The sequence below is a fragment of the Budorcas taxicolor genome, chromosome 2 (genome assembly GCF_023091745.1).
Source record: "Budorcas taxicolor isolate Tak-1 chromosome 2, Takin1.1, whole genome shotgun sequence".
NCBI lineage: Eukaryota > Metazoa > Chordata > Mammalia > Artiodactyla > Bovidae > Budorcas > Budorcas taxicolor.
In genome coordinates, this window is record NC_068911.1 from 25,785,255 (window position 1) to 25,808,462 (window position 23,208).

A 23,208-nucleotide genomic window follows, 5' to 3' on the forward strand; every position below is an offset into this window, starting at 1 on the left:
TTTGTGCCTGAACAACAACAAAAAACTGATACTAAGGAAAATTTGGGGGGGGGGGGGGCGGGGGGGGGAGGGGAGCGTGGTTAGAAAGAGACTAAAATATCCAGATGATTTCTCAGCCCTTTGACACCACTTTGCCTGTGTAAACAGAGTCCAGAGTTAAATAAAAAGTCATGAGCAGGGAAAATAATATGGATCCTAACCTTTCCCCCCGTTTTATCCTAATGAATGTTGTCTTCTTAAATTGTCGCAACATTTGGCCGCTTTCTTTGGATTTTTCCTGCATATACTCCTAGAAACAGAGCAAAACTAATATTATTTCTCAGTGTCGGTTTTTCTATGATACCATTTAATGACTGCTCACTATGTACTAGGCACTGAACTGTACACTATGTACCAGCAAAACACATCAACATATCTAATCCTTATGTAAAATAATCATGAGGTCAAAATTGTTATACTATTTTAAGGGTAATAGTCACTCGTTTAAGTAACAGAGTAAGAAGCAGAAACTCTGAGAGCCCAGTTCCGCTTGATTCATTATTTTCCGTAACCATTTTGCATTACTGTCTCCTACCCTAGTCAGTAGTTTCTGAATTTCACTATAAACTCGAAAGCACAAGACATAATATGTTTTAAAATATGTGAGATCAGAGATTGCAATTTAGTTTGTAAAAACTACAAACAACTTTAACTGCTTTGCAGCAAACTTTGCAGTTCCAACACCTCAGAACTCTACTTCAAGCTGAGAGACTGACAGTCTAATATAACAAAACTGAACTTTCTGTAAAATGCTTAAAAAAAGGTATGTTCTTTTATTAGAACATGTAATGTAGGTAAAATCAATCCATAATTTCAAGTTTGTTTGAAACATAATCCAGGCCATTAAAAATTTAAGGAAGACAGAATAATCTTTTCAAAAGCAACTATGGATCCCTGTGTTGAGATTCACAGTCAGAATTTTAGTCAGTCATAACCAAAATTTTTGGTTTATGTAAAAGGATAAAATTCTTTATAGTCTTTTTCAATTGTCTAAATATGCACTCATGTATAAATAAATCTTGAGGAAAATATAGGAAAGAATTTTTGTACTTGTTAGATACATATTAATTATACATGTTTGAATGAACATGTATAATTAAGGGTTAAATATATTTTTATTAATAATTATGTTGCAATGCATTTAAACCACAATAGTTCTAAGTACTGAACTTCACTGTACACATTAATTGCAATGACTTTCTATTCATCCCTTATACTGTTGCGTATTACTGAAAAGAAAACAGTAGTTGCTATTTTTCTTATAGGTTCACAAGTGACAAATAGTGGAGATGAAATGCATGAGAAAAGAATATGGAAAGTAGTCACTGTGGGAATAGATAATATTAAGCAAAACAAAACTTATTCTTCAATAACTTGCCAACTAGCTAGGATTTATCAAATTATATACTGCTAACATGATAAAAACCTAAAAATGTCTTAAAATTTCACATAACTTCACAAGCAACAGATCTGGTGTTTGGTCCAAATGGTTATCTTTCAAACAAGCTGATCCAACCTCTGGAATAAGCAGGATTTTCAACTCTCTAATCCCTTTAAAACAGCTCCATTGACTGTCACTCGCAGTGAATTCCAAACGATGACCTTTTAAATCATCCACATATTCAACATTATGAATTAAACTATGTATACATGCAAAAGGTGAGCAATCAATTCAAAGGTGTGATCAATATCTTGTTCCTTCTTTGAACTTATGTGAATAACATGAAAAAATTTGTTGCTTGTTCCCTCCTAATTTGGAGGAAATCACTTAGTAATAAAAGCTCTAAAATATATTAAGAGGAAGATTAGAACTGTTATATTTTCATTGCCTGGTGATTAGATTTCTTTTAAAAGTTTAGAAAGCAGTCTAGTTAAAGCAAAACAGTTTGAAAGTATTTTTAATGGATCACATAATTTCTGGTGAGCTTATCATAGTGTCTTAACAAAGGTACCTAAAAACATTAAAACATTAGCTTAAAGGTTTTGCATTAGCTCAACAATGAATTTGTCTTTCTGCCACCATAAATAGGATTTCAAAATACATTTTTTGGTTTAATCCTTAAATAATTCTCAAATAATGAATATAAGGACATTTAGCTCAAGCTTCTTATTGAGCAAAAGATTAAGCCCTTACCCCCTCGCACTTGGCATATTCACATGTGACCCTGTAGTCAGAGGGAAAAATTCCTTCCCTTATGAGCAGATACAAATATTCCTGTGGGATGCACTGCCCCAAAACTGAATAGAGATGCCCAGATTTAGATAGATCATTATATTTTACTCATTTATAAAAACTCTTCTGAATTAAGTGTGTATAATTCTGCAAATTTTTCAAATTAAAAAACACATCATATCTTCACGGAATTTACACTGAACCACAATTTTACTAAGATCTCCTGACTGTCATAAGATACTAATTCAAATGATCACCAGTAGGAATGACTGTGAATATGCCAAAATTATGGTGGCAAGGAAAGACACCGTATCCCCCTGGTATGGCCTGCGTTATGGGGCAGCTTGTGCACGTCTTTCTATCGAACAGGTTTCAGGAATTTGTTACACACCTGAAACAGGCGCTCTGTTAGGCACTCTGCTCTGTGAAGACTTCTGTCTATTTTGCACAACCCCCTTCACTGATGTCTTAGGGGTTCTAATTGAATATAAAAAAATTAATAAGTCACTTGCATTAAGTTCTAAATGTTCAACATTCAAAAAAGCAACCATACTGCATCAACTGTTCAAAGCACAAATAACCCTGAAGAGAATTTAAGTCTCATGCATGCGCACAGCAAGAAAACTATACTTTTGCTTCAGCAGGAGACTATAACCACTAAACTATAGCTTATGCTTTGTTGGAGAATCACTTTGGTGATGCTGAACGTACTATATGGATGTTTACAATATTTAATGAGCAAAATGGTATGAAATGAAAAGTAAAAACACACCAACAAAAGATGATAATTAAAATATAATACACAACAGTACACCAAAGGGTTATCTTTGAACAAAACATTAAAAGCTCTTCCTAATGCTATAAAAAGATCACATTTTAAAATAATTATCTTTAACATAAAAAGCATTACGTTATTTTTCCCTCTCCAAGCTAATCTTGATTTGAGTATTTTTAAATACCCATGTGTGTTGAATTCTTACCCTTGTCTACTCAGTAGCCTATGAACAGGTACATTCTGTCCTTGATTTGGCTGAAGGACTCTGTTGACAAAGTAAATAAAAATTAATCAACAGGATAAATTCAGTTTTTCCCCTACTGTCTTTCAATAGGTGAAAGAAACAGTGAGGAGGAAGTCAACTATGCAATGATCTGGCCTATACGTTACCACAAAGGAGAACCAAGTGATTAAAGCACAGTAATATGGTGCTTAAATGCTCACCAAGAGGCCACACCTTGGTTTTTTATCAGGAGATATCTAACGTAAGTATTAAGCCTGTGCTTTTAGATAATTTATTTGTATACTTTACAAACACCAGTTTTTCCTTTCAAACATCTGAGAAATAAAACACTCTTGTAAGAGCACAAAACAGGTCACAATTAAGTTTAACCTTCTAAGGTTTTAAAGTAAATATCCAAGACCCCTGAGACTGCAAACTGAACTCAAAGACATATGGGGCTCAAATTTCTATGTCCTACAGAAAGCCCCAGGCACATCTGGTCTGACATATGACCTTGTACATGACCAGGTATTACTGTGGATTCTGACCCTCTCAGCCTCCAACTCAACAGGGAGAGATTTACTGATGTAAACGAGAACAAAGCTAATAAAAAGCTTGGGATTTATAAAATTTTCTTCTCCTTAAAAGTTAAAAAATAGTCTCTCAGTGAGACTGTGATTTTTCTCACCTTGTTTCAGAAGGATTTTGCTTAACCAGAAATTTCTTACTTGGCATTCCCATTTCTGCAGCCCTAACACAATATAAAAATAAGGACATACAAATAATGTTTTTAGAAAGGGAGAAAACACATGACTACAAATGTGATACAGGATGACAGAAACAAATCATTTCAAAGTTGGTACACTACTGGAAGACCTGTAATAAGCATACTAAAGACAAATTTCAAGAAAGAAGAGTTTTAATAGGATAGTTTCAGAATATTCTTTGCATTTTTTCCCACTATGAAGTCTTTAGAATATTTGAAAAAGAATATATTTAAAAGATAAAATTAACATTGAACATAAGGATTAAGTATTTTTAAGATTATCTGATTAGCTATCAATTACACAAGCTGACGCTGACATACTTTATTAATAAATTTATCTATAGATAAAACAGATTTTACCACCTGATTTTAATAAAACTCTTTATATAAGGGAACGTCTATCACCGTAGTTGAAGAGGCGTTAACTGTTCTTTATTTCTAATTTGAAAATACAAACCAACAGATGCTTAAAATCAATTGGCTTGATAATAATTAAATTAGAATGTGACAAGTCATGAAAAACTTACTTCATGTACTTCTTCCTATCAAGAGACTTCTGTGTTGCAGCTGAAAGAGCCACTCGTGGACTTTTCATTTTATCCTTTAAGACAAAAGTAACAAGAAGCTCTAGTGGTATCAGTAATACCACTGTATTATAGTATAGGATGATCTCAAATTGAATGGAAAGACTTCTCTTACTAACATTTTGAACTTTAACCTAGTCCTTACAATTGAAACAGTCTGATTTTTCAAAATTAATTAAAATTGTTTTTCCCAATAATATAAATTTGGCTTGTTTTTCTTTTGCCAACCCACCAAGATCACTGATTCAAACCACAGATTTCCAACACTCTGATATACAGCTGACCCACAAGGGTCATATAAACTGCCCAGGTGACATATATCCAGATTTTTTTCAACAAATGTATTGGAAATTTTTTTGAGATTTGTGACAATTTTTAAAAACTCACAGATGAACTGTATAACCTAGAAATAGACAAAAAAAATTAAGTATGTCATGAATGCATAAAATATATATATCTACTGGCCTATCCTTTATAAGCATAAGGTGTGACTATTTCACATAAAATGTTTATTTTCTGTTTAATAAATTTGCTTTCCAAGTTATATTACCATATAATACGCCAGCCTCTCTCTTTCTCCCTCCTACTCTCTTCTCTTTCAACTGCAGCCTATCATAACAGGTAAATGGTGTTAAAAAAAAAAAAAGGCTAACAGTTTCCAATATTGTATTATGAACATAACTGTTTAACACTGTAAGTCATAATTATAATGATTTATTCTTAAGTGTGGGCTTCCCAGGTGGTGCTAGTGGTAAAGAAGCCGCCTGCCATTGCAGGAGACATGAGAGACTCAGGTTTGATCCCTGGGTTGAGAAGATCCCCTGGAAAACAGCAAAGGCAACCCACTCTAGTATTCTTGCCTGGAGAATCCCATGCACAGAGGAGCCTGGTGGATTACAGTCCATGGGGTCGCAAAGAGTCGGACACGACCAGCAGCACTTTATTTAGTGTACAGGCTGGTCTACTATGAAGTAATCATAGTGATTATACTAGGCTCCCATACATCAAACATATTGCTGTCTCTTCATTATCAACGCATGAATCATTATACCTGTAAATAAACATGAATTTCTTCTTCATGTTACCTTTTCATTTTTTATGTCTAATGTTAGTAATACATATAGCATCTTCAGTGTTTTGTATCATAAAAGACAATACTGCTGTAGGTACTGCAAGACAGGGTTCATCTTGTAAACAACATCAATTTATGGTATTGATACAGTACAGTACTGTAAATATATGTTCTCTTTATTATTTTCTTTGGCTTATTTTATTGTAAGGATATAGTATATAAGACATATACAAAATATGTGTTGATTGTTCATGCTATTGGTGAGGCTTCTGGTCAACAGTAGGCTATTATTAGTAGTTAAGTTGTCGGCAAGTTAAAAGTTACACTCAGATTTTTGACAGTGGGCCACCCCTAATCCCTCACATTGTTCAAGGAGCAACTGTATTTCAAATTAATTTGGAGCTGTTTTCTAATTCTCATTTATAAAAGAGGAACGATGCACATGATAGTTTCAAGGATATTTAATCAAGATGAGTCAATAGTTTTTTAATGAGTCGTCCAAGCAGCATTCAATGCTTAATTTACAAACCTAATCACAAAACAGTATGTAATCCTTTTACCAGTTTCTTTTCAATTTGTCTACAAATTTAAATATTTTTGGTAATCCTGAGAACTATGTTTTAAGAATTATAGGAAGGGTGCTAAAAATCAATAAAGAATGATATTTAGTATCAATTACTCCAAACCCAGAAGAACCTCATTGTGAAGTAATTATAGATACATAAATAAATCTACCCCTAGTTCCTATTAATATTTGGTCTTTGAACCCAGTTCCTGACACAAAGCTCCTAAAACTCTTGCAATCAAATATCCTGAGTTACAGGATCAACTTTTTTCCTAATGTTCGATCTTGGACTTTGATTCTTGACACAGAGCTCCTAAATCTTTTGGAATTTCCTGGGTGACAGAAGCATCCCCTTTTTTTTTTTTTTTCCAAACCTGGGCTCTGACAATGAAAGCACCAAGCCCTAACCACTGGATTGCCAGGGAATTTCCCAAAGCACCTGTTGTTCTAATAAGACAAACCTGGGGGTCTCTGGATAAGGGCTAGTCACCAGAAAGACCAAGTATGATTGCAGCCTTAGAACTTTCAGTCTCACCCCCCTATCATCTGGGGCAGGACTGAGGCTAGAAATTGAGTCAATAATCAATCATGCAACCATGCCTACATGATGAACCCTCCATAAAAACCCAAAACACACATCCCTATGCTGAGAAGGTGGCGAACAGCCTCCACAGGATGGAAGCTCCTGCTCTCAAGACCCTTCCACCCCACACCCTGTGCATCTCTCCTTCTGGCTCTTCATCTCTATCGGTTACTGTATCCTTTATTATATAATAAACCATTAAATGTAAGCAAAGGTTTCCCTGTGTTCTGTAAGCCATTTTAGAAAAATTTTCAAACCGGAGTAGAGAAGGTGTTCATAGGAACACCAATTTATAGCCAATTGGTCAGAAATACAACATAAAACCTGAGATTGGCATCTCAAGTGGGGCTCAGTCTTATATAAATGCCTCCCTATCTTGTAGCATCCGACACTGACTCCAGGTAGATGGTATCAGAACTGAACTGAATTGTAGACACCCAGCTGGTGTCACAGATCTGGTGTGGGAGGAAAACCCACGTATCTGCTCTGAGAAGTATTTTGTGAGTGTAAAAGAAATGAATGTGTTTTTCATCATTCACTAATTTAAAAATCATGTAACATACCATTTGCCTGAGCATTTTCTCTTTGCGAACTTCTCGATCATGATGTAGAATAGACATTCTTTCAGCTGCATCCATTACAAAGAATATGTCATGAATGCCATACAGGGCAGCTCGCAACTAAGTTCAAAAGAAGAAAATATTATACCCATTTAAAAAGATGAGGTTAGAGGTCAGTAATATTATGTACTCTTAAAGAAAAAGGTTAAAGTTTTAATTGAAACCTACTTTCAGTGGTTCAATCAAGGGAGAGAAATAAAACATTTCCATTTCCTAAGAGCCTTGAGGACACATGCATTACCTGAGCTAACACTCTTTCCTGAAGAGAAGCATCTTGTGCTGAAACAACTCCTCTCTTTAAAGGTGCTTCTGACTGAAAACTTCTTATAAATTCCATAGTATCCTGAAAAAATAAATGCTCCTTCATTTTTCTAGAAGATTTCATGATCATTGGAGTTTCCTTGTGTTCTTTTTTTCAGTCAAAACAAATGTAAGTATACAAATAAAACTATTACATCAGAAGTCAAACAGCACTCACTTTAAAGTGAGACAAAAAAATGCACAACCTACTTCATTTACCTATTTTTAAAAATTATCTGAATGAGATGAATCAATTTCTAAAATTTAAGCCTTTAAAGGGACTGAAAGTATTTGATCTGCCTAAGTACTGAACTCAATTGTCAACTGTGACGAGGTTAGAGCACTGATAGAAACTGAGATGGATATGCAATACAATTTACACAATCCTCTTACTTTTACAGTTTGTCGAAGTTGTTTCAGCTTATCTGTCTGCATAAGCCTACGAGTAAGGAATCCTTTTGCCACTGCAGTTACTTTGTTAAATTTTGCTTGTACTTCTGGACTGAAAACCTAGAAGAAATAGTATAGACACAACAATTTAATAACCTGAACATTACACTCAAGATTTCTTAGCTGTTACAATGAATAGTTTGTACATATGAAATTCTTCTATATGTGTTTGCTGTGTTGTTGAATATCTAATAAAAGCTAAGCTTCTGATGTATCACAAAATATTTATGGTTCACTTGTAGAACCTAAGATAATGTAGCTCTTTAAAAAAGATAGATTAGGGACTTCCCTGGCAGTCCAGTGGTTAATCCTCTGTGCCTCCACTGCAGGGGGTCTGGTTTCAATGCCCGGTCAGGGAAACAAGATCCCACATGCCATATGGCACAGCCAAAAACAAAATAAAATTAAAAAGACAGACAGACAGACATGCATGCGTGTATCAATAAGTATGCCCACCTGAGACCACTTAGTTTTGGCCCTTCCAAAAGGCCTTGTTACTGAGAGTTTGGTCAAGCCACTAGTTGATGATCCCCAGAGGTAGAACGGTACTTCATTTGCAGAACCAAAGCTATGTTGTAGGGCAGAACTTGTGAAACCTTGAGAAACATACACATAGTATTGTATTTGATGTCAAAGAATTAGAATACACAAAACATCCAAATAAACATGACACTCGTTAAGAATACCAACTCCTCTGAAACTGATCCACATGCAGACTTAAAATATTTATGGACTTTAAGCTTATACACCAGATGGATCTTTTCAACACAAACAGCATTTCAGGATAATTGAAGATAAGCTCTTATTGGGGCTGGGGAATGAGATGTCATTCAGCATCACCCAGGAGATAGCAAACTGAGTTTTCCCTTGAAGAATATCACCTGCTGCATGAGTGAACAAAGACTGGGCTCTGAGTCAAATTTCCTGATATTTTCCTTGCTAAGGTGGCTTTTCTTCACGAACACCTGCTCACTGGTCTTTGCTGCTATCATTTCATTTTTCATTGGTTAGTAAGCAGCTGGCAAATAGCAGCGGGTTGGGCATGCAATGACTAATACAAAGGAGGTACAATTTTAAAGTGTGCCAAACAAAATATCTTAGCATAGGGTAATTTTTTTAATGTTGAATGATTTTTTAATATTTACCAGAACTATCTGAATTTGAAGTATGGAGTGAGTCCACTTGAGACAGCACTGTGTCTAGTAAACCAGAGTCACTTATCTTTCTCCAGTCTAAGTCCACAGCATTGCTAATGTCCAATTCAGAGGCTTCTGCTGTAATTACCGTCTTCTCTTTTAACATTTTCTCCTGTTCTTCTATGTCCTGCAGATTAAGTTTATTACAATGTGGTAGGCTCTTTTGTTTAATTACGTCTCCAAATAGTATCATTTTAGGCTCAGCAAAAGTATGTATGATTATCAGCAGATTATTACTTCAGGTTTTCCTCCCTCAAATAAAATTGACAATTTGTTTAACTGATTCTAAAATGTGATAATCTTAAAACAAGTGTCCTTCCTCTCCTAATATACTCTTACAGAAGGCATATTTCAGCATCTACTTATAAAATACCTTTTAAAATATTAAAAATTTTGAGTCAAGGATTCAATTAAGTATCCTTTTGATAAATTATGCATTTACTTTTAGATAAGCATCTAAATATTGTAACTCACACTTTGGCAATAAAAATACCATCCATGTAACAAAATCAATGACCCCCTTAGAGTAAGATACACATAAGTAACAACTACAAATATCCTCTACATGACCAAAATTCCACTCACCAGCCCTGTATCTCTACATTTTAATTCCTCACCTTTTGCAGTCTTTCCTGTTCCCTTTCCTGCTCAGCTATGAGTAGTGATAACTGCTGGGCATGCTGTTGTTCTAGTCTCTTCCGCATTTCTTCAAAAGCTAACATCTTGCTTTTTAGTATCTCCTCGCCTTCTGAAAAAAAAAGTGTCCCCTCAAATTTAGAAAATTTAGTAATATCTGATGATTTATGCCATCAATTTAAATTACGCTTCTAACCAGAGAATATTCCTAGATCCAACATAGTACAATCAAGATACAGCCAAATCGCCATTCTGAACCACATTCTCTTTTGCTCTCCTTTCATTTCAGGCTACTGAAGGTCTGTATCTTATCACCCTCACCCAATTCTTCAACAGATCCCTTCATGATCTGAACTGATGGAGACAAGACTGTATGTTCCATCCAGCCTCTCCTTACTCCAGTGAACTTCAAGATGTGGTTCTCGTGTGCATCTCACCTCCATTTATTCTCTTCACTTTTGTCCTTTTCCAGGGTGTCTAGTATTATAGCTTAGCCTGTGCTTTGTTTTATTTTTCTTTTAAATAAATGCTTTGATAGTGTAACGCTACTCAGTATAAAGTTCCAAAAAAGATTAAATACTAAAATTCCAGGTATTTTACTTATTAAAAAATGTATTAAATCAGTAAGACTATGCAACTTACTGAACAGAAAGTGGTGAGATACTTTGAAATGTTGAAATACCAAGTATTACACAGATGTAGTACAGATATTCAGGGATCCACTATAATTCCCCTAAATTCAAAGAATCCTTCTTTTCAAATACACAATGATTTTCATTGAAAATAATTATATTTGTCGTACCTCCTATAGTATTCCAATAATTTGTTCCTAAATCCATTTTACTCAGCTGCAACAATTTGCATTTGTACATGGGCAATTTTTTATAGGTTTGGCGGGGGAGCTGGAAAGCAGTAGACTAGTAACTTTCAGCAAGAAAGGAAAAAGGCTCTCCACTTAACCACTCAGCCAATAGCAGGAGTCCATTCAGCTCTACCTTAAAAACTTATAAATGAGTGCCTGTCCAGGGGCTCCCTCTTTGGGAGGTGTGCCCAAGGTAGGTGGCCAAGCTATGGGCAGCTCTCAGCACACTGTGCTGCCTCCCACGCCCACCATGACAGCAACCCAGCTGCCTCCATGACCGGCCTGATCTCCCACACATGGCCTCCTCTTCTGCCAGAATTGCCACTTAGTTAGTCCCTGTACTTTTGGTATCCACCAAGAGAGCCTTAGCCTGTTGTGTCATCTAGAGAAGCCAAGCCAGCTCCTCAGGTATCAACTGTTTTCTTTATTAGAGTTCTGATAAAGCTGCACATGCATTAGACAATCTGCCCCAGCCCAACTCTATTTTTCCGATAAACTTTGTTATTTTTAGTGTGCAATTTTATAGAATATAGTTTTTTTTTCAGGAGGCTATATATCACATTAGAGTTAAAATGTCTGTGTCTAAAAGCTTAATTTACTTGATTTATAAGTCTTTACTATCAGTAATGAAGAATTATGAACCATAACAACAAAATAAGGTGTAATAAGACTTGTTTTAACAAGTTGCTGTTAATATAACACTAGATGCAACAGAAATTTTGAAATAATTTTCACTACTAAATATACCATTCTTGAAACACTACTCACAGAGCCTTATCAGTGCTATTTTCTCTAATAATTTGACATTAAAGTGTTTACTAAAGGGCCAACTTGTGGCTCAGAGAGTAAACAATCTGCCTGCAAGGTGGGAGACCCAGCTTCAATCACTGGGTCAGGAAGATCCCCTGGAGAAGGAAATGACAATCCACCCCAGTATTCTTGCCTAGAGAATTCCATGAACAGAGGAGCCTGGTGGGATACAGTCCACATGGGGTCGCAAAGAGTCAGAGAGACGACTGAGCAACTACACTTTCACTTTTCAAAGAGCCAACTGCATAAGCATCTCACTACAAATCAAAGGGCAAACTGGTGAAAATATTGGAAGGAATATTGGTGAAAATAAAGGAAGACATAACAGCAATACAATGGATTAAAACTATGAATGATGCTTCATGCAAGAACTTTTTCTTTCAGTCATTAACAATATTCTCTATTAATACCAAATGGACTGTGAAAGATTCATAATTTAAATAAGAAAATCCTTTAAGAAAGCCTATCAAGTGGCAATACACTGTAGCTAATTTTGCTCTGTGATAAACGAAAGCAACCTAACAGGTGAAGACAATTATTATTACTCTGCAAATTGTCAATTAAAAGTATTAAATAAAGATGCCATCTGTTTGGCAGATATTAAACACTTCAAAGCCTTCTTACCTTTGGAACTACTTTCTAACATCTTATTCTTGATGTAGACAGATCCTTTAGAATATCTTTTTTCTGGCAAATGTTGCCTTTCCTGTTCAGCTATTCCAGTTGTTACAACATAAGGGTAGTTTTCTTTTTGCAAATTATCAATATCTAAATCAAGTCTCCGTTTAACTTTCTCAAAACTGTTTTCCAAAAATTGCTCTTTTCCACAGGACACTGTAGGGGTATCCATGTGCTGTCTGGTATTCTGGTTCTGCATCAGTAAAGGAGATGGGTTTTTTACATCATAAGACTTATTCAGTTCCATCTGTAAGTTGCAGTTTTTCTCTAACACATTGGTTGACTTGACTCCACTCACAGTACCAAAGTTTTGAATCAGAACACACTCTCTGGCGGCATACGGCTCATGCAATCTTTCCCCTGCAGTACGTGTACTGTCCATTCTGTGCAGTCCTCTTGCATCAGGTATTAACTGACCTTCCATGTGAGCAAGTCCATGAAAACCTTTATTTTCTAATTGATTACCTGAAGGTTGAGATACCTGATTTGATGTACCTAAAACCATTTCCTGTATGGCTTCTGTATTTTTGCTGACATAAACCTTACTTGAACAAACTGCTGCTAAATCAACTGGTAACTTTGGCACCGTTTCGGGTACATTTGTTTTTTCATCAGTTTCTTGAACAACTAACTCTACTGCCTGTTCTTTCCCTTTAGGACTTAATTCTGAAGCATTTATTGGGTTATTTATCAGTATATGACATGCTGATGATGGCCTAGAACGCCTTCGATGCATTTTAGGACTCAGGCTTGGCTCTGGGCTAGGTATTTTGGCATATGAACCAGTAAGACTTTTGATAACATTATTTTCAGTAACAAAAGTGGGAATGCCTTGGAAATTAGAATCAGTCTCTAAAACAGTGGAATGGCCAGTTCGTATTGATATATCCACTTTAGAAAAGTTACCTAAAACAGATGTATTCATGCTGCTTGCTTGAGTGAAAGCACCTTGGAGAAGAACATTTGATTTATTAAGGCTTGGTTTGTCAGGAATAACTGAACCACAGTGTTTGCCTATCAACTGGGACTTCTCCTTTCCATTGTCAGTCACCCTAACAGCGTCATTTTCTTTGTCTGAAAGACTCTCATTAACACTGCTCTTTACACTACTTCTCAGACTGCGCCTAGACTGCTCCCTTTCTATGTATTCCTTTGACTTTTTCATCAGGTTCTGAAGACTCATTATGTAGGGATCCGGAGTAACTTCCTCCAAAAGTGATGGATCTTGGTCTTCATTTGTTGGAAAGAGAAGTGTCTCTTGTGCAGCTGTTGAGGAAGTCTTTAAAGAAGCTTCATTTTCTGCCTGGCTAATATTTGAACTATCATATTGCTTCAGATAACTCAATTCTTCCGAGTCCCTAGCTAAGTCTATCACATTAGATTTAAATCGATCCTCATTATTCAGTGGCAAAATTCCAGTTATCTTTTCAAACTTTGCTAAAGTAGAGTGTTCAGTGGGGCTTGGCAAGATATTTGGAAGGGTAGCAGGAACATTCAAGTTTCTGACTTCTGAATTAGAGTAAACTGTTTCAGTCTCCCACTGATGAAAATCACTGGCATTAGGTGCTTTTCTAACCTGGAAAAGGAAATACAAAAATTAACACTTCATCACTACACAAAAAGCCTTTGATTTCATTGTTTTCTAAAGCAAAACTGAAACTGAAGATTCAGAATTCTAATATTTAAAAACACAAACAAAAACTCAGATGACCTTTTCCATGGTATTCTGTATCATATGCAGCACAAATTACTATAAAAAGCATCTATTAGTCATGCTGGACTATTTATTAAAAGATTAAAAGAAAAAAAGTAACATCTAAATCATCTAATAAAATTATGAACGTATGTACACGTCTATACACACACACACATATATATTCATATACCAATGTGCGATTTAATCTTGGAATAGAAGTATTTTCCATAACTTTCTTCTGGTTTTATTTTATTAACATCACCAACTGCTTCTCCTACGAGAACTATCATCTAAGGATATGTATAAGATAAATACCAAGTAATTAAATTCCTTATCTAAATGATTCCTCTTTAAGAAAGATTAACTTGCCCAGGATATTGATTAAGCAACAGTAACCCAGTACCAAAACTCTTGCCTCCCACATGCTTGCTCCAAATTTTAACTAAAACCCTCTGTATGATGAAACAAATTTGTGGTAAATGATAGCTCAGCTATGTAGTTTAATACTTGAAAAATAAAAACTTTAACTTAAAACCCAATACATTAAAGCAAATTCCAATTTGATTAACCGATGACTACTTAAAACAACTGCCTGCTAATGAGTTTTTAAACAAGCAAAGTAAGTTAAAAGCTTAATTAAAAAAAAAAAACTTAAAGAGAACAATTGTATACACAAGTTTCAACAGAAAAAAAAGTAAAATTACATTTTGGATCTATTATTTTTAAATAAAAAGTCAACTAGGATGTTTTCTAAAGATTCAGTTCAGTTGCTCAGTTGTGTCCAACTCTTTGTGACCCCATGGACTGCAGCATGCTAGGCTTCCCTGTCCATCACCAACTCCCGGAGCATAATTCTAAAGATTATACAAGCATACATGAAACTGGCAAAAATCATCACCATATTATCCTATGAATACAGACTTCAGAATCCTGAATTTAAAAAGGATTTTTAAGCTGCTTTGTGTTTTTTTTCTTAGACAACATGGCACTCCTATTTTAGCTTGTAAATCCCAAGACATGCAATTGTTTCCAGGTACTCTGCAATAAACAATACAATGAGATATACGTACAACTTCACAACTGAAATAAAATAAAAGGGATACATACTCAGGACATGTGTTCACAGGTTTAAGTAAAATTATTTCCTCAAAATAGCTAAACATTACACATCTGTGATATTGAGCACCCATCCTTTTTATACATCACTAAAATGTCTTTGATTATACAATTAAAATAACAACAAAAACAATCTACCACAAAATCAGATTTTACAGGTAAAACAGACCTTAGAAAGCTACTTGTGTAAGATAAAATTTCTCTAACTGCATAATTAATTCATTACTCTATATTGTACACGCAGAGAAAGTTTTTAAACTCAACGATAATCCCATTAGTACTGCATGTGAATTATTCCCTCAATGGACCAGGAATAATATGCCAGTTTTGTTCCAAAAACAGGAAATATGTAATAAATCAAAAACCCACCCTTGTTGTGCTACTCATTATAGTTTTAAAATTCAATATGAGAAGTAATTATACTTTACAAGATCAACTACCCACAGCGAAAGGAAGGTAGCAGTTAGTAGGAAATATCATCTAGCATGAATTACATGAACCACACACCTGTAAGATTAAGAATTAAAAGATGTAACCAGCAAAACAGTGCTACATACGGCAGAAATTATTTAACTTACTCACTGTTTTTCTTTTTAGTATGACAATCCAGACCTTAAAACAAATTGTTTATACAAATCTAAAGAAACTGCAAAAGGTAAAGATGTGTGGTTTAAATAGTTTCAGTTTATATCTAAGATGCATCAAGAAAATTCTGTTATGTAATCTAAACTGCATTTGTATATCTAAGATCAGAATTTTCACCAAAAAATATTGGAAGCAGTTATTTACTTTAGCAGAGAATGAGAATAAGGTCACTGAGTCAATAGACTGATTAGTTCAGAGGTAAACTACAATGGCCAATTCTATCATTTTGTCACTGAGAATTCAATGTTTTTAGAGTCATAAGACACAGACAATAAGCAACTATACTCAGTGTATGGGTCCACTGTCTAAATACCCTCTGATTCAAGTACTGAGCATCACTAACAAGCAAGTGAATTTTCTTTGGAGTAACTGACATGGAATATCACAAATTACGAAGCTTCTCAAACACAACTGCATATTGGTAATTAACTACTAAAGCAAATATATTTCTGAAAAATTATCATCAAGGCCTACCTCATGATTTCTTAATTATAATTTAAAAGAGCTTATATTACACACCTGAACATTTTCAAGAATCCCCTGGACACGAGTCAGTAAAGCCTTCTTCCTATTAACCTGTCTTCTTGCTTCGACATCAAGTGCTCTCTGCTTTTCTTGTTGCATTTCCTTTCTTTTCTCAATATTAAGCTGAAAAACATCATAAATATGTAATTACTTCTCATAAATGTAAAAATATCATAAAATCAGGAAGTTCTGAACCAGAATGATTAAAGATGTGTGCAACAGGTAAAACTATCTATAGTGAAAGAAATCTGAACCGTGGTTGGGGTTGATTACTGGGATGAAGGATGTGAGATCTTTCTGTGGTGATGAAAATGTTCTGTATTGGTGTGAGTTCTAAATGGATGCCATATATCACAACTCAAAAAAAAAAACGCTATGTCTCTCCTTTTGAAAAGAGTTAAGCATCTTTTAGATATTTATAAGCCTTTCTTTTATTTTTCTGTGAACAACCTTACTGATTCACTAGTAAAAAAAAAACTATTTAAAATCAAAGAACATTTACCAGTGGAGAAAGCACAGCCACTCCATGGAAGCGAATAAGTGAGATGCTTTCAGACTGGACAGGTAGAAAGCTCTCTGTGGATAACGATGCTTCTTGGATTCTGGAGAGACTTTTCTCACAAAACTTCTCATACTCCTCCATCTTCCCACAATCACACTACAGCAGGGGAAAAAAGCCACTTTTAATGTGCTGATCTTAAGTTTATTTGGCAAATCTGTAGAGCACTGAAATATTCCTAAAATTCACAATTTCTAGAACTGGGTTTCCCAGAGTTGTTTTCCTGATCAGGAGCTAATTCTTGGGCACAAAAAAGACCTCAAGACCATGCCCAATTAAGCCTGGCTTTATATACTAAACATTTCTGAAGATTTGTATATAGTCAATCTTTAAATGTGATTAATTTAGAAAGGCACAAAGAATTCAGCAATGAAACCTTCTGAAAAGAAACGCTATACAACCTAACTAACTTCAGACTGTAAAACAATATTATCTTTTCTTCAGCAGGACTTATCTATACATCACAGAAAAAAGTATATAATACAAAGGTAGGAATCCTTCTTAGCAAAACAAAAAAGGGGGGTGGGGGCTAAATAAATAAGGAAGATATTTACTTTCAAAAACTCTTTTACAACAAAGTCCAGTCTATCACTTGTGTATCTTTAGGAATATAATTTGACTGCATGATAACTGGCCAAATCAGAAGTGAAAAACACAATCTATTGGCCCTCATATTAATTCTACTTTATAGTTGAAAAATGGAACCATCACCAAACTACTTACAACAATCCAGTAATTTCACAATTTCTGGAAAACTGTGACAGTGGCTATGAAAATATAAGGCAACCAGGAAGGATTAGCTACCAATTCATTCATCCAGCATGTGTTAAATACTTGATTGCCTGTTTTCACAGTATTATGTCTGGCATTGTTTCCTTTAAATAATCAAGGGAAAGGGAAAGAGAGCTATCACTGGACTCATAACCAACAAGGATATGAATTGTGAAAACTGAAAAACTAATACAATAATATTCCTTTAAGTGTTCATTTTAAAACAATTAATTAACAAAAAAAAAAGAGACAGGGAAGTGAAATTCAATTCATGATGTGGGATATGCAAAGATGAAATAAGATACAATATGATACTGCCCTAAGCCTCAAGGTACTTAAAAATTTAGTACTCTAATGTATCCAGGACAAACAATAGCACAAATGGAAATGAAGGAAAATCATATATGAAACTATGATTACATTATGAGAAAATAAGATCTATTGCTACTTTTGACAAACTGGTAGTCTTTTTTTTTTTTTGGTAGTCTTATTAATAGCAAAACTTCTTCCTACCATCCCATCAATTCTAATTATTTCTATTTTCATTTATGCAAATTGAGAACTTAATTTCAAAGAAATGGTTCTCTAGCGTATAAATGAGATTATCTTGCAAACTTAAATTCATAAAACAAGAAAATAAAATACAAAACAGCTTATTGCATGATAACCAAAGCAGGCCTCATTTAGTCTAGGCTTCAACCCACATTATATATTAAAAATTAGAATAGGCAGAAGCTAAGATATAAGAGAAAATTAAATGATCCCCTCTCTACTAAAATACTTCAAAAGAATTTTTAACACAACCCACACATCCAGCATTACAAGAAACAAAAATAGATTACTCATACAATTAATGTAATATACTTCCAATGGATACACAAGCAAAGCATGGAAGGTCTGGGAAATTTAAGGAAATAAAATATCTTTATGGTAATAGCTTTATATTTCTTTCAACATCATATAAATATGCCTCATTGCTTCAGAAAGTTAAATTCACATCCCTTAAACACTATATGTTTGCCATACACACTGCAGACATACAGCAATTTATTATTATTACCGCATAACTTATGGCCTATGATAATATCATGATTATGAAAATAACCAAGTGACTCTATAGCATGAACCCTGTGTCATTCACTATCACACTATCCTGCTGTTTCCCAAGTTTCATAACACTTACCCCTATCTGAAATTATCTTATTTCCTTGGGTTTTGTCTGTCTTCCTCCACCAAAATGTAATCTCCATAAGCACAGGTACCTTCTCAGTCTTGCTCACCACTGAATCCCCATTACATAGGACAAAGTCTGTACACAGGAGGCACTTCATAAAAATGTTGAATAAACAGAATAGTTAGCTCAAATAATAAAGTAAATCAGAAAAAAGAAGACAGTGGACTACACTGCAAAGAAGCTAGCAAGGAAGAATGGAATTTAGAGAACAGAACTTTCATTGATGACACTATTCCCAGAGAAAATGGTACCTCTAAACTGCAAAAGGCAACCATTTAAAAATCGAGAGCCGGAATCCTATGTAATTAAGCACAGGGAACTCCCTTTCTCATGCCACAATTACCTCTGTTAACAGGGTTTTATTTTAAGGGAGCATTGATTACAAGGCCACTGCAACCACAAATCTACTGCCCCATACTTTACCACTAGGTATTACTGGTCCACTTGAATTAATAATTTGTTGGCTGCATCAAGTTCAGACATGGCCTGTCTTCTCCACTTAAACTAGGATCCTTCTCCAAATGAGCCTCTTTGCAAACCCCATAGACTCACAACTCTGCTACCTGCTCCTCATCAGTGCTCCATCAGAAAAGTCACTGAAGGGAATCGTAAAAGAACACAGAACATGTCCTGTTTACACATCCTCGCTACTTGTTTACCCATCAGTCTTCTCAAAGGGGCAAAAAGAAAAACGGGAAGCTTTCTTTTTCAGGCACACACGAGCGGTATGTTCTTGGCAATTCACTTACCATCTCTATGCCTCGTTTCCTGTAAAATAGGTATAATCATAGTATTTGCTTTGATGAGATTCTGTGTGGATTCATTAATAGGACATGCAGAAAGCAACGAATGGGAGCAACTTTCATTAGGAAGAGAATGATGACGACTATTTTTTTCCACTAGTTTATGAATTCCTAGAGGCCAGTGACAGTGCTTTGGTTTCTGGTAAGATTCAAATTTAACTTAAAAACGTGGAGGTTGAAGAGGGAGGGGACATATGTATACCTATGGCTGATTTATGTTGAGGTTTGACAGAAAACAACAAAATTCTGTAAAGCATTTATCCTTCAATTAAAAACTAAATAAAATTTTTTTTAAAAAACGTGGAAAGGGGGACCTCAGCTTCCTCATTTTGCTGCGTTCATTAAGTCAAACTCTAGGCGCCTGCCATTGCTTAAATTGGGAGCAAGGAACGGGGGTTATAACCAGGTAGAAGCAAAGGGTGGAAACCACCTAGTAGCATGAGGGCCAATAAAGATAATTTGCTTTTTTATCCTTCTCCTTGTGCCCCCAGAGAGTCACAAACACAAGATGAAGAATGCGCCTAGGCCCTTTAGCTGGTGATAACTGGCATTCAGAAATGGCCAGTGCACACCCTGGGACGCTCCCCTTGCCAAAAAAAAAAAAAAAAATGGCCCAACCAGTTCTATGAACAGGAGATGGTTCCCCAGTTTTGGTCTGATTTTATTTACTGGGGACCCTCTGCCGTCTCCCCAGCGCCCCAAGTCCACCTTCCCCAGCTCCTCTGATAAAGCTCCATCCCGAGGACCCACCAGGCGGTGCCAGCATCTGAACATCACCTCCGCGACCGATGCCGCCGGCCCCCGGGGCACCCGCCTCCACACAGCCTGAGTCTTTCCAGGGGCTCGAGGTCCGGAAGCCCCTGCGCTCGGGTTTCTTTCAGCTCCTCAGCGCGCCAATTCCGCCCGCCCTGCGGCCTCGCAGCCGAGACCCGCTGAGTCAAGCCCACTCTTAGGCACACACCTGTTCTCCCACGGTCCCGGCAGGTTTCCTCCCCTAGCTCCTGGCCTTGGTAGGAAGCAAACTGCTCAATTGGTACTGACTGAAAACAGCTCCGTTCGCCGCCGCCTTCTCCTCCTCTTCCCCGCCATATTACGGTACTCTGGCGGCAACGCGGGCTCCTGGCAACCGCCGCCGCCACCGCCGCCGTCGCCGCCGCCGCACCCCCACCTCCGGACTCCACCTCTTAGGGCCAGAACTTCCGGTGGCTGCTTCCGGGTCCGTTGGACCGGTTGGGCCTTCAGAAAACTACAATCCCCGAGATGCTGTGCGCGCCTGGGTACGCGTCCCGGCCCAGCGATGGAAGGCGTTGTTCTTACGGAAGGCGCGGTGCACGCCTGGAAGCGTAGTCCTCGCTGACAGCTCTCAAATTTTCTTTCGTTAGGAGCTGAAGCCTCGAGAAATGTTCCTTGAAGCTGCTATTTTTCACTTATCTGTAAAGAGATAACTTCTTTCTGTACAATCGTTGGAATACATACAGTAGACACCAAATTTTTTTTCTCTAAAAAAAAAAAAAAAATGATTGAATCCTAGATGCCACAACTTGAAGCTTCAACACTTGCCTACTCTTGCAAATCACAGGGAAAATACCTCCAAGAAAGGAAGGCAGCAGGTTAAGAATGGCAGGAAAAGCTCAGAATGTTTTGCCAAAGTTCTCTGTCCAAACATATTGCCAGTTTTCTGTCAACTTAAAAAAAAAAAATACCACGAGAGTTGTAGGTTAAGTTTTATTTGGGACAAAAATGAGGACTATTACTCAGGAGACAGCAATTCAGATAGTTCTGAGAAACTGCCCCCAGAGAGGCAGGAAGAGAGGTCAGTATTACATACGATTTTAGCGAAAAGGAATATGTGAAGTCAAGCACACGTTTTGCCAGAGGGTTCCGCTGGCCATGAGGAGCTGATGTCACCATTAATGATTTTAGTGCTTTTCTAGATAGGAGGAGATGTAAGAATTGGGCTCATAAAATCTTCTGAAAATACCCAATTTTTCCCAGAGCACAAAGTACCTCATTCCTGATCTCCACCCTAAACTCCTTTCAGGATATGTTGAAGGTCAGTGGCTGCAGTGGCTAATAATTTAACCCTTACAGAGGCAAATGGCAACTGCCAATTTTTGTTGGCAGTTTCAAAATATGATTTAACAGCTAGCCCCTTTCCTAAACTGGCCTTACCGTCTGCCTCTCTTACCCTCTTTCCCATGCCAATTTTCTCGTGTATAAATAAGAGATTTAAATGTGCCTATCACAAGAGTATTTGTAAGGAATACTTGAGATAATTCTTGCAGTTCCTTGTACAGAACCCCCATCATTAGACCTTAGTAGGGGAAGAAGAAAGGTTAGGAGGAGTAGCAGTAGAAATTTCATGGCATAAAACTGGGTAGCATGATGTTAGTCCTGACTCTGCCATTATCAGCTCATTTCACTTAACTTCTCCTGGCCTCAGTTTCCTCATCTATCAAATGAGGGCATTACTGAATTCCCTTCCAGCTTTACAATCTGATTATACCTGCTTTACTGTTCTGTTGTTGTTCAGTCCTTGAATCATGCCCAACTCTTTGCAGCCCCATGAACTGCAGCACACCAGGATCCTCAGTCCTTCACCATCTCCCAGAGTTTGCTCAGATTCATGTTCATTGAATTGGTGATGCATATCTAAACATCTCATCTGCTGCCCCCTTCTCCTTTTGCCTAGCATCAGAGACTTTTCCAATGAGTCGGCTGTTCGCATCAGGTGGCCAAAAATTGGAGTTTCAGCTTCAGCATCAGTGCTTCCAATGAATATTCAGGGTTGATTTCCTTTTGGATTGACTGGTTTGATGTCCTTGTTGTCCCAGACACTCTCAAGAGTCTTTGCCAGCACCACAGTTTGAAAGCATCAACTCTTCAGCACTCAACCTTCTTTGTGAGAAGAAACTCTCACTTCTGTACACGACTATGAAAAAACCATAGCTTTGACTATTCGGACCTTTGTCGGCTAAGTGATGCCCCTGCTTTTTAATATACTGTCCAGGTTTGTCATAGTTTTCCTTCCAAGGAGCAAGAATCTTTTAATTTCATGGCTGCAGTCACCATGTGCAGTGATTTTGGAGCCCAAGAAAACAAAAATCTGCCACCATTTCTACTTTTTCTCCTTCTATTTAACTTCAAGTAATGGGACCAGATGCCGTGATCTTAGTTTCTTGACTGTTGAGTTTTAAGCCAACTTTTTCACTCTCCACTTTTACTCTCTTAAGAGGCTCTTTAGTTCTTCACTTTCTGCCATTAGAGTGGTATCATCTGCGTATCTAATGTTGATGTTTCTCCTGGTTATCTTGATTCCAGCTTACGATTCATTCAGCCTGGCATTTTGCATGATATACTTTATATATAAGTTAAATAAGGGTGACAACATACAGCCTTGATGTACTCCTTTCCCAATTTGGAACCAGTCTGTTGTCCTATGTCCAGTTTTAACTGTTGCTTTTTGTCCTGCATACAGGTTTCTCAAGGGACAGGTAAGATTTTTCTGGTATTCCCACCTCTTTACG

General features: G+C 36.5%; 1 protein-coding gene across 1 annotated transcript; it reads right to left on the bottom strand.

Annotated features, from left to right (window-relative positions):
- Positions 1 to 236: 236 nt before the first annotated feature.
- On the bottom strand, positions 237 to 16,957 carry CCP110 (centriolar coiled-coil protein 110). Its single transcript, XM_052635978.1, has 14 exons — positions 16,817 to 16,957; positions 16,309 to 16,437; positions 12,279 to 13,908; positions 9,964 to 10,094; positions 9,296 to 9,473; positions 8,607 to 8,746; positions 8,094 to 8,210; positions 7,642 to 7,743; positions 7,344 to 7,460; positions 4,504 to 4,577; positions 3,899 to 3,961; positions 3,193 to 3,252; positions 2,604 to 2,689; positions 237 to 289 (listed from the first exon to the last, which is right to left on the bottom strand). The coding sequence occupies exons 1-14, from the start codon at positions 16,955 to 16,957 to the stop codon at positions 237 to 239; spliced, it is 3,021 nt and encodes a 1,006-aa protein (XP_052491938.1).
- Positions 16,958 to 23,208: the final 6,251 nt, after the last annotated feature.